The sequence below is a fragment of the Meles meles genome, chromosome 4 (assembly GCF_922984935.1).
Source record: "Meles meles chromosome 4, mMelMel3.1 paternal haplotype, whole genome shotgun sequence".
NCBI classification, from domain to species: Eukaryota; Metazoa; Chordata; class Mammalia; order Carnivora; family Mustelidae; genus Meles; species Meles meles.
In genome coordinates, this window is record NC_060069.1 from 36,229,836 (window position 1) to 36,241,886 (window position 12,051).

Here is a 12,051-nt window from a genome sequence, read left to right on the forward strand (position 1 = left end):
CATGGTCTCACTCCTGCTATATTCTGTCAGTCAAGGTGATTCTCTGCTGTCCCTGACTCAAAAGGAGAGGACACACACCCCACTTTTCAAAGGGAGTAAGGGGAAAGAATTTGTGTCCATACCACCCTCCTATTCATATGTTTGTAGACAAATAGCCACAGAGAAAAAGAGATAATTATATCAGTTAAGAGTCACTACCTTTGAGGTGCGGAAAAAAGAAAAAAAACTTGGTACTTGACACATATCTGTATTACTTGAAATTCTTTACAAGCATGTATTATTTTTAACTTAAAAAGGAAATTCAAAATAACAAAGGGGGGGAAACTGTGACAGAACTCCACAAAAATGTTTTTATTTGAGAACTCAATACAAGAATGTGCTGGAAGCTACTGCCCGTTGCACTTTGCCTATCCTGGCACCTCAGTAAAATAATGACTGAGTTCCCATATCAGCCCTGGTGGGGTAGCAGGTGGCGAATGGGAAGGAGAGTATCTCCCCCGCTCCTCGCCTACACCTGACTTACCCCAGGGTGCCATCTGCCAGCCAGCCGGTGGTGCACACAGCGAAGGCACAGTCCTGGACCACCGTCCGCAGTTCTTCCGCAGAGACCAGGTGAGCGCCCCTGCTCTTGCAGGAAAGACGAGCCACCTCCAGTTCGAGGCCCTGAGAGCCATTCTGAGACTCCAGCACAAAAAGCTTCCCTGTGTGGGGACAAGAAGGAACACAGGCTTACTCCAGGATTCACAGGAATTTATCCTCAGGCAACTCACTCTCTGGCAGACACCTGTCAGAACTAGAGTTTCCCATTTGCCTGAACACCTGAGGGCAGCAGCTATCCTACTGCACTCATCCTGGGGACTAGGTGATAACAATTACGTTGGTGGGGTTTTTGTTTTTGTTTTTAGTAGGCTCCATGGCCAACATGGGGCTTGAAATCAGTACCCTGAGATCAAGAGTTGCAGGTTCTACAGACTGAACCAGCCAGGCGCACCTTACTTTGGTGTTTTAATCTGTTTTTTTGCTCCTGTGTTCTTTAAAAAAAAAAAAAAAAAAGTTAACTCTGCTCTGCTCTGGCATGTTTACCTGGATAAACCCTTTAAATCTTCCTTTCTACAAGCTATTTTACAAACACCACGTGGTAAGGCTCAGTGTCCTCCGTTCCCCTGAGTTGGGTCAGTTGGTGTCCGGGGCACTGATTTAAATCTCAGCTCTCCCTTCTTCTGCCTGCCTCAGCCCTAGGCACTCCTATACACAGCTCTCCCCATTCCCTGCTCTCTGTCTTATTGTCTCAGGACACTACCAGGCCCTTCCCACAATGAGTTCCCTGTGTTTGCTGCCATTTCTCTTGAACTAGACAAGGTAGCAGATGCTATGTCTGGTGCACCTTGGCTCCCTGCAGCACATGGGCATGTAGTGGGCCTCAAAATACGTGTGGCAGATGAGCGCAATGGGAACATTAATTCAGGCAGAGGTGGAAGCTAAGGCTGAAAGCAAAAGAGAGCTTTAGGCAAGAAAACCACGGAGGAGGAGGGGAGCAATGTAGTCCCTAGGAGCTTCCTGTAGAGGTGAAGCAATGCCTTAGATAACCTGATCAAGTTTAAGGTGGGGACATGGGCACCTGGGTGTTTCAGTGGGTTAAAGCCTCTGCCTTTGGCTCAGGTCATGACCCTGAAGTCCTGGGATCGAGCCCCACCTTGGACTCTCTCCTCCGCAGGGAGTCTGCTTCCCCTTCTCTCTCTGCCTGTTTTTGCCTACTTGTGATCTCTCTCTGTCAAATAAATAAATAAAAATCTTTAAAAAAAAGACGGGATAAAAACACCCAGTTAGAATGAGACACTTCTATTAGCAAAATTCTCCTAATATACTGATTTTATTAGAATGAGACACTTAAACTGTTATCAACTGCAAAGTAACTATAACAAATATAACAATCCCTTAGCTTTGGAACCAAACTTATGAGAAAAATGCAAAAATGTTTCACAGGGGCGCCTGGGTGGCTCAGTGGGTTAAGCCGCTGCCTTCGGCTCAGGTCATGATCTCAGGGTCCTGGGATCGAGTCCCGCATCGGGCTCTCTGCTCAGCAAGGAGCCTGCTTCCCTCTCTCTCTCTCTGCCTGCCTCTCTATCTACTTGTGATCTCTCTCTGTCAAATAAATAAATAAATAAAATCTTCAAAAATGTTTCACAATAAACATATCTGTAGGTGACTGGTCCTCCCTCAGACTTGGTACCAGTGTGCAGTACACAACCTGAACAACTATACTTGATGACCCTGCCTGGAGAAGCATGTGCCCCAAGACACTTTTGTATTAATGCCATTCGCTTCTGGAAAAAAAAAAAAAAAAAATTAACTGAGGTGAGTATGGCCAAGCCCCTGAGCAAGGGGGCTAAAAGAGAAAACCCAGAGCTCACAGGGTAGGGAATGTGATAGACCTCCTCCCCACTCCATACCATCTCATGCACACATTAATACAGAAAGCTTGGACACTGAAGGGTTAAACTTTCAGGATAAGAGTAAGCAAGGGTAAACAACAGTTCCCTCCCCTCAGGGGAAGAGTTGTCCTGGTCCTAGGAACCCAAGTGCTAATCCTCATTGGGAATTGCAATCCTAACAAAAACTGGCCTCTAAGATACTTTAAGCTGTGAATTTAGCTTAAAGTGACATGATATTGACATTTATCTAGACACCTGGTAGGAGCAAACATAAATCTTGTCTAGAGAAAAAAATATTTTCATCTTATGCTTCAGGAAATCCCATGCAAATATTTTTTCAAAGACAATGACAAGGCAGTAAAATACAACTAAGTGTGTGGGAGACAAGGCACCACTAGTAAGCAGCAGCATATATAACATTCAGCAGACACTGACCCAAAGAGAAACCTGATACTGGTATTGACAGGCATAGATTATAAAACAGTGATGATTACTATACTTAAAGGAATAAAAGACAAGTCTGAAAATACCTGCAAAGAACAGAAGACTGTAAAAAATGGCTTCTAGATAGGACTTCTAGAAATTAAAGATACAGTGACAAATTAAAAATGCAATGGGTGTTTTTGGCTGCATATCAGACACAACTGAACAAAGAACTTATCCTCGAAACAGAAATCAGAAGAAATCATCCAAAATGTAGTAGAGTTTAAAAAGATGGAAAATAATAAGATAATAAAGAGACATGGAAGAGAGAATAAGATTCCAGACAGAAACCTTCACATTTACAGGCAACTGATTTTCAACAAGGGTGTCAGAACTATCCAATGGGAAAAGAAGAGTCTTCTCAAGAAATGAGGCTGGGACAGCTGTACGGACACATGCAAAAGTGTGACGTCAGACTCCTGCCTCACTCCCTACACGATAGCTAACACAAAGAGAATCAAAGACCTAAATGGAAGAGCTAAAACTGTAACACCTAGAAGAAAACATAGGAAATCTTTGTCGTCTTGGATTATGCAGTGATTTCTTAGATAGAACAGTAAAAGCACAAACAATCGAAGAGAAAATACATAAATGGAACTTCATCAAAATTTAAAACTTTGGGGGCACCTGGGTGGCTCAGTGGGTTAAAGACCCTGCCTTCGGCTCAGGTCATGATCCCACGGTCCTGGGATCGAGCCCCGCATTGGGCTTTCTGCTTGGCAGGGAGCCTGCTTCCCCCTCTCTCTTTCTGCCTGCCTCTCTGCCTATGTGTGATCTCCTCTCTGTCAAATAAATAAATAAAATCTTTAAAAAAAAATTTAAAACTTTTTGCTTCAGAGGACAAAGTCTATAAAGTAAAGTGAAAAGACAACCCACAGAATGAAAGAAAATTTCTGCAAATATACATCAAATAAGAAACTTGAATATAGAAGGGGTGAAGAACTCCAACAACTCAACAACAATTAAAGAAACCAAACAGCCTGAAAATGGGCAAAGGACTTGAAAAGATGTTTCTCCAAAGACGTTTCACAAACTTGAAAATCGATGCTCAATAGCACTAACCATTAGGGAAATGCAAATCAAAACTACAATTAAATACCACTTCATACCCATTAGGATGGCTATTAATAAAAAAAGAAACAACAGAAAATAAAAGTATTGGCAGAAATGTAGAGAAAAATTGGAACTATTATGCACTGCTGGCGGGATTATAAAATAGTGCAGCTGCTGTGGAAAATAGTATGGTGATTCCTCAAAAAACTAAACATGGAATTACCATGTGATCCAGCAATTCCACTTCTGGGTATATGCCCAAAGAATTAAAAGCAGGCACTTGAATGATATTCGTACAAATTCACAGCAGTAGTATTCACAATGACTATGGGCAGAAGCAACAAAAGTGTCCATCAACAGATGAATGGATAAACAAAATGTGGTGTGTATACATATATGTATATATATATAAACATACACACACAATGGAATATTAATCACCTTAAAAAGAAGAAACATTTGATTCATGCTACAACATGGATAAATCTCGAAGACGTTATATTAAGTGAAATAAATCAGTCAAATTACAGAGACAGAAGATAGAATGGGAGTTACCAGGGCTGGGGTGGGGAGGAAAGAGAACTAATGCTTAATGGGGACAGAGTTGCAGCCGGCAAAGATGAAAAAGTTCTGGAGATGAGTGGTGGTGATGCTTGTACAACAATGAGAATATACTTAATGCCACAGAACTGTATATTTAAGAAGGGCTAAAATGGTATTTAAAAAATGGGCAAAGGATCTGAACAGACACCTTTTTAAAAAAGATTTTGTTTATTTATTTGAGAGAGACAAAGAGCACGAGCAGCAGGGGACAAAGGGAGAGGGAAAGGGAGAAGCAGACTCTGTGCCAAGCAGGGAGACCCACACATGGCTCCATCCTAGGACCCTGGGATCATGACCTGAGCCAAAGGCAAACCCAACTGACTAAGCCACACAGGCGCCCTTGAACAGACATCTTTAAAGAAATGGCCAGTCAGCGCATGAAAAGATGTTCAACATTATTAGCCAACAGAAAAACACAAATCAAAACCACGAGATATTACTTCATGCCCACAAGGATGGCTATCATCAAAAAGAGATATTTTGACAAAAATGATGGTGAGGATGTAGAAAAAGTGGAACCTTCAAACGCTGCTGGTGGAAATGTAAAAGAATGTAGCTGCTTTGGAAAACAGTCTAGAAGTTTCTTAGTTAATAGCAATTTCTTATAGAGTTATCATATGACCCAGCAATCACACTCTCAGGTGAATACCCAAGAGAACTAAAAACATACGTTTATATAAAAACTTCTATATGAATGTTCATAGCAGAATTATGTGTAATAAATAATAAATTGAGTTCATAATTGTAAAATTGTGTTTATAACAGCCAAAAAGTAGAATCCACTCAATGACCATCAACTGATGAAGGGATCAATAAAGTACGGCATGAATATCCAAACAATGGTATGTTATTTGGCAGTGAAATGATATGAAGTGCTGATACATGCTGCGAATGGATAAAAACATTATGCTAAATGAAAGAAGCCAGTCACAAAAGCCCACATATTGTGTGATTCCATTTACATGAAATGTCCAAAACAGGCAAATTCAGAGACAGAAAGTAGTTGGGGAGTTGAGGAACAAGGAGTAAATGTTAATAGATTTAGGGTTTATTTTGGGGCAAAAAAAAAAACTGTTCTAAAATTGTATGTAGTGATTCATAACTCTGTGAGTATACTAAAGACCAGTGAATCACACACTTTAAATGGGTGAACTGTACAGCATATGAATAATATTTCAATAAAGCTATTATTAAAAAAGCCATTGCTAGAGAAGAACAGGTCCTGTTATGATGATAGTTATTTCATGAGTAATATAAAATAATTTTAAACACTTAAAAAACAACTCTAGGCTGGAAGAAGACAATATTAACAAAACTACAGGGAGAACTGGAAAAACCCACAGTTAAAATTAAATTTAAATTTAAAACACTATTTTAAGCACTATTCTCCTCAGTAATTAATAAAACAGGAAAACTTGGAAAGAATATAGAAGATTTAAGCAACAAAATTAACACACTTGATGTAAGGACCAATGCACAATACTGTATACTACAAAATACACATTCATTTTAGACACACAAAGGACATTTGTAAAATTGTTCAAATACTGAGCTACAAGATAAATCAAAAAACTTTTAAATACTCAAATCATACAGAGCATATTTTAAAATCACAATACAAATAACCTAAAATCACTTGTTTTATTTATCGAACACTTATACACTGTTTACTATGGGCCACGTGTTATTCAAATTACTTGACAAATACTCATTAAATTAATCTTTATAATAACTCTGTGACGTAGGTGTTATTATCCCTTTTTTTTAAAAAAGATTTTATTTATTTCTCAGAGAGAGAGAATGTGCATAAGCAGGGGTAGCCACAGAGGGAAAGGGAGAATTAGGCTCTCTGCTGAGCAGGGAGCCTGATGGCAGGGCTCAATCCCAGGATCCTGGGATCATGAGCGGAGCTGAAAACAGATGCTTAACTGACTGAGCCACCCAGGCACCCCTATTCTCCCAATTTATATTTAAGATTTAGTATTAATGATTTGTCCAAGATCACACAGCTGGGATACAAAACCAGGGTCTACATCCTTGATCCTAAGCACCAAATTATACTGCCCCTTAATAGCAAAATAATAACTAGGAAAATCCCCTTGTACAAGGAGGCTACAAAATACACTTCTAAATAAACCATGGTTCAAAGAAGAAACCACAACTGAAATATTTTTATGTAAGTGACAAAAACTGTTAGAGAAACTAAAGTAGTATTTGAGGGACATTTGTAGTCTCAAATGCTCATATTACAAAGGTAGAATAGTTGATAACCAATGATCTAATTTTCTATCTTAAAAACACAAAAGAACATAAAATTAAAGTTTCTAAAGAAGTAGAAGGAAGAAAATAAAAATGGAACAAAAATCAATGAAATGAAAAGCAGATATACAATAGAGAAAATAAAGCAAAAATTTGCTTCTTTCTAAAAAATGATAAAATTGATAAATCCCTAGCAAAATTAATCAAGACAAAAATAAAGAAAATACAAATTAGCAATATCAAGAATGAAAGGGGACATCACTACAGATCCTATGGACACTGAAAAGAAAACAAGATTTTTATGTTATATATGCCAGTACATTTGGATGAAAATTTAGATGAAATGGACAAATTTCATAAAAAAACAAACTTAACAAAACCAACTCTAAATGAAAAAGAAAATCTGAGTATCTCTTTATCTAGTTAAAGAAATTAAATTCATCATTTAGGGGCCCCTGGGTGGCTCAGTTGGTTGGATATCTGCATTCAGCTCAGGTCATGATCCCAGAGTCCTGGAATTGAGCCCCATGTCAGGCTCCCTGCTCAGTGGGAAGACTGCTTCTCCTTCTCCCTCTCCCCTCCACCTCCACCCCTTGTGCCCTCCCTCCCCCTCTCTCTCTCCCACTCTACTCTCTCAAATAAATAAATAAAATCTTAAAAATAATAATAAATTCTTCATTTAAAATCTTCCCATGAGAAAAACTTCAAACACATATGACCTCACTATAAACACTAAACAAAGCAAAACAACAGCTCACCTTGCAGCAATCTCTTTTTTTTTTTAAGGTTTTTTTTTTTTTTTAAAGATTTTATTTATTTATTTGACAGAACACAAGTGGGTAGAGAGGCAGGCAGAGGAAGAGGGAGAAACAGGCTCTCCACCGAGCAGAGAGCGTGTCCCAGGACCCTGGGATCATGACTTTCATGACTTTCATGCTTTCATGACTGAAAGCAGCCGCTTAACTGACTGAGCCACTCAGGAGCCCCTTTGCAGCAACCTTTTCAGAGAACAGAAGAGGGAGCAGCTTCCCAACCTATTTTAGAAATCATCATAATCCCAGGGGCACCTGAGTGGCTCTGTCAGTTAAGTATCCAACTTGCTTTTGGCTCAGGCTGTGATCTCGGGGTTGTGGCATCAAGCTCCACGTTGGACTCTGCTCTCAGCATGGAGTCTGTTTGAGACTCTCTCCCTGTACTTCTCCCATGCTCACTCTCTCTAAAACAAACAAACAAATCTTAAAAGAAAATCATCACGATCCTGATGGCAATGCCAAGAACATTTTAAGAAATGAAAATTACAGGCCAATATATCTCATGAACACAGAGTCAATAACCCTAAATCTGTTTTTTCACTCCAGGCTCAGTTCTAGGTCATCTCTCCTCACTGTGAAACCTTTCCCTAAGATTCTATCCACATACATGGTTTCAAAGACCATACTTAACACAGATGACTCACATTTTTCTCTTCAGTCCAGACCCTTTCCATTCACCCCACCCACCTTTCTACCTCCACCCTCTCTCACCTGCACAACTAAAATGGCATCCTATACAGTCTCTCTATAGCTAGTCTTGCCCTGGTCCCATCCATTTCTCCTTACACCACAATCAGGGTGATCTTTTCAAAATGCAAATCTTATCATTATACTACTAGAAATCCAGCGGCTTCCTTCCCTTTTTTGGATTAAAACAAAATTTTTGTCTACGAGGACCCACCTCATTCAACCCACTCCAATTTCCTTAGCATCATTTCAAACCACTTCCACTTTGGACTCTTGGCTCCAGCCATTCTGTCTCTTATCATATGGCCTATTTTCCCCGCTCACAGTTTTGTTTTGTTTGTATCATGCTATTCTCTACCTAGACATTCATTCTTTCCCCTCAGATCCTCCTACACCAAATCCAAACTTTCTAGTACATGCTCTCATAGTACCTCTATCCTTTAATTTCATCACCTATCAAACTTGCAGCTTCACATTCCATTCATGTAATGATTGGCCTACTGACTTTCTAACCCACTGGATTTTAAGCTCTCTGATAGCAAGGACCGATTTCTCCTCACTATTCTATCCCCAACAGTGAAGGTTGTACCTAGCTTACAGGAGATGCTCAATAAATTATATGTTGAATTAATGAATCTTTTCCTGTAATGCAGTTAATTTGCATTCAATTAAAATGAAAATTTTTCAGTTTCAAAAGTATTTTAAAAGTACAGTAGAAAAAAAGGAAAAAATACAGATATCTTTTAGAAATCATCAAAATCCCAGGGGCACCTGAGTGGCTCTGTCAGTGAAGTATCCGACTTGCTTTTGGCTCAGGCTGTGATCTTACCAACCAAATGTAAACTAAATGTTCTTCATTTGAATTTATCTCATTGACTTATTTTTAATAGGTCAACAGAGTTTTTAAGAACTCCAAGTCTCTCTTCAAATGTCTATAACACATCACAGTTTAGCTGAACCTTTCTTCTTCTTCCTTCCATCACCATAGAACACAAATAACTAAATGTGGAAAGTGGTAGTAGTTAAACTTATATTTGGTAAAGAAAAGAATCCTTTCATAATATAGGTTCTAATTCTTGAATGGCTCTATTATAAAAGTTGGAACTCAGCAAATGGAGTTTCTTGAAAGCAAGTGTACCCATAACTGGGGTAGGGGGAGAAGGAAAGAAAGGAGAAGGGAGAAATGGAAGCATTTCTGGCAAGAAGCAACAAGAAAACAAGCTCTCGTGCTGCTGTTACTCTCTCCTTCTCCAGTGATATTTCTGCCTCCATTTTTCTATGACCCACCTCAATCCAAATAGGTGCAAAATACTGATCCGTATTCATTTGGCATTCTATTTAAGCAGTAACAATAGGGTGAAACTCTAAAGCTTCATTGACTGCAGAGATAATTCTTTAAAAGGAATTAAGTTGGTACAATAGTATACATTGTTCAAAAGTTAATACTAGCTCCAATTTATTCTACTTACATTCTTTAAAATCAGCTTAATTTTCATGACTCTGTGTCAGGCAAAAAAAATACTACAGTAAAAAATGAATATCGGATTTACTGCTAATAGATATGGGATTTCGTCTGAGAGAATAGACATTTTCAGGAGTTAAGGTGTGGTGATGGCTGAACAACATAATGAATATATGAGAAACCACTGAATTGTAAATTTTTAAATGGCAACTTTTATGTGAATTACATCTCAATTTAAAAAATGAAGTTACTATGAGGAGCCTTCAAAGTTAAAACTGTTTTCTTCTCTAGTAATCTAAGGTTATGAAGAAATAAGACATTCATCCTTAATTAGGAGTAAAGAGTTTTTCAAGCTGACACTAAGGACAAAAGTACCAAAAATTCTAAGATAATATCTGGAAGTTTCTTCTTACTTTCCCCCTTTCCCTAATCACCATGCTTCTTTTTGTGGAGCCTTCTCATTTCACCCAATATTGCTTACTAAAAATCAATGACGTTTAAAAATACACAAAGCTGGAGGGCGCCTGGGTGGCTCAGTCGTTGAGTGCTCTGCTCAGGTCCTGATCCCAGGGTCCTGGGATAAAGCCCCCCCCCCCCCCATCAGGCTCCCGGCTCAGGGGGGAGCCTGCTTCTCCCTCTCCCACTCCCCCTGCTTGTATTCCCTTTGTCTGTCAAATAAATAAAATCTTTTTAAAAAAATACACAAAGCATCCCAAATCAGGCAAAGGTTTTTCCTCCTTCATCAATGTAATTTGTCTCAAGCTTGGATTTTCTAGAAACTGCTCATGGATGTGAGAACAGCTGGCTTCTTTTCTCTCAGATTCTCTTCCACCAAGTCAACAGGGTTTTGTTCCAAAATCAAAATACAGCTGAATTAACTTTTGAAAACTTAGCCGATATAGGCTCTGATCCTGCCAATTTAAGGGAAGTACTGAAAGCTTAATTGAGGTTCAAGAAGCAAAAAACAAACAAAAAAAGCAGGTCGATTCTTTCAACCTGCAATAATCTGTTCCTTATCTACTTCTCCAGCTTTGTGTCAAAGGACATCCTCACCTTGCAGTCTCTGCCCCAGCCACTTCATCATTTATCCCATTTCCCCCTGCCATTCACAGGGCCTTTGCACATGCTATTTCCTCCCCCACAAGACATTCTCTTCTCCCCTTTAGTTGATTCTCACTCATCTTTAAAATATTCTTGGACCTAGCCTAACTACCGAGGGAAGAATCTTCTCCGCCCTGGCACCAGGAGGACATTCAATACACGTGGAAAGTTCCATCTCTGCCGAAGAGGTTCCAGGGTACCCTAGACGTGATTTCATTGAGATAGACCTCTCAGGAAGATTTTCGGAAGCTAACGGACCATCGCACAGGCATTCTCCAGTGCCTGGAGGAAGGGTTCACAGGCGGGGGTTGGGGTGTGGGGCGCTGGGGCGAGCGGACACTCGGTGGGTCAGGCGAGGGACGCAGGGTCGCCCGGGCGCCGCTCGCGTCGTTCCCCGCCAGGCTTGAGGGGAGAGCACCCCAGTGACCCTCGGTTTCCCCACCTGGACCCCACGCGACACCCCCGGCACCCCGCGCACACTCACCATCCGCCCGCACCGAGAGGCGCGGCAGACCGAGCAGGAGCAGCGCCGCCGCCCAAAGCTGGGCGCGGGGGCCGCGTCCCTCCGCAGCCATGGTCTGGGCGTCCACGCGCGGCTGGCTAGAGCGCGGGCTCCCGCGGCGGGCGCGGCTGCGCGGCCACTGACCCTCGTGCTCCACTCGGCTGTGCGCACTGCGCTCTGCTCGGCGGGCTTCGCGCCCCGCTCGCCGGAGGGAGGAGCGCGCACAGCTCGGGGAGGCTGGGCGCCCGGAGCCGCCGCGCTGGGGCCCCTGAGTCCCGGGGGTCTCGTCCGAGGCGCCGGGGAGGCGGCTGGACCCGGCTCCGCCTTCGAGCCGGGCACCTGGAGGCCTCGGTACCAAAAGAGGCTGCGCCGGACGCCGAGCTCCCGGGGCGCCGCCGGGGCGGAGGGTGAGGGCGCGGGGAGGCGGGGAGAGCACAGAGCTGGCTGCAGGGAACCCCCTCCTGCCTGGGGGACCCTCGGCGAAAGGGTGACGCAGTCTGAGAGGCCGGGCTCTCCGGGAGGACCGTTCAAAACCGAATGTCTAATTCCGTCCTCTGCCTCTTGACCTTGCCGTTGGAGTCCTCCCACGGAGCAGGAGCATGTGTATGAAAAAGACTAACTTGCCAACCTCACTGAGAAGTGAAACGCACGCAACAG

General features: G+C 41.7%; 1 protein-coding gene across 1 annotated transcript in view; it reads right to left on the minus strand.

The window, feature by feature from the left end:
• SUSD5 (sushi domain containing 5) overlaps nucleotides 1-11,622 on the minus strand; it is a 56,211-nt gene extending 44,589 nt beyond the window's left edge. Inside the window, exons 1-2 of the mRNA XM_046001529.1 lie at nucleotides 11,377-11,622; nucleotides 524-701 (exon numbers count right to left, since the gene is read on the minus strand). Coding sequence (XP_045857485.1) covers nucleotides 524-701; nucleotides 11,377-11,467 — 269 coding nt within the window. The 5' untranslated portion in view covers nucleotides 11,468-11,622. The remainder of the gene's footprint in view (nucleotides 1-523; nucleotides 702-11,376) is intronic.
• Nucleotides 11,623-12,051: the final 429 nt, after the last annotated feature.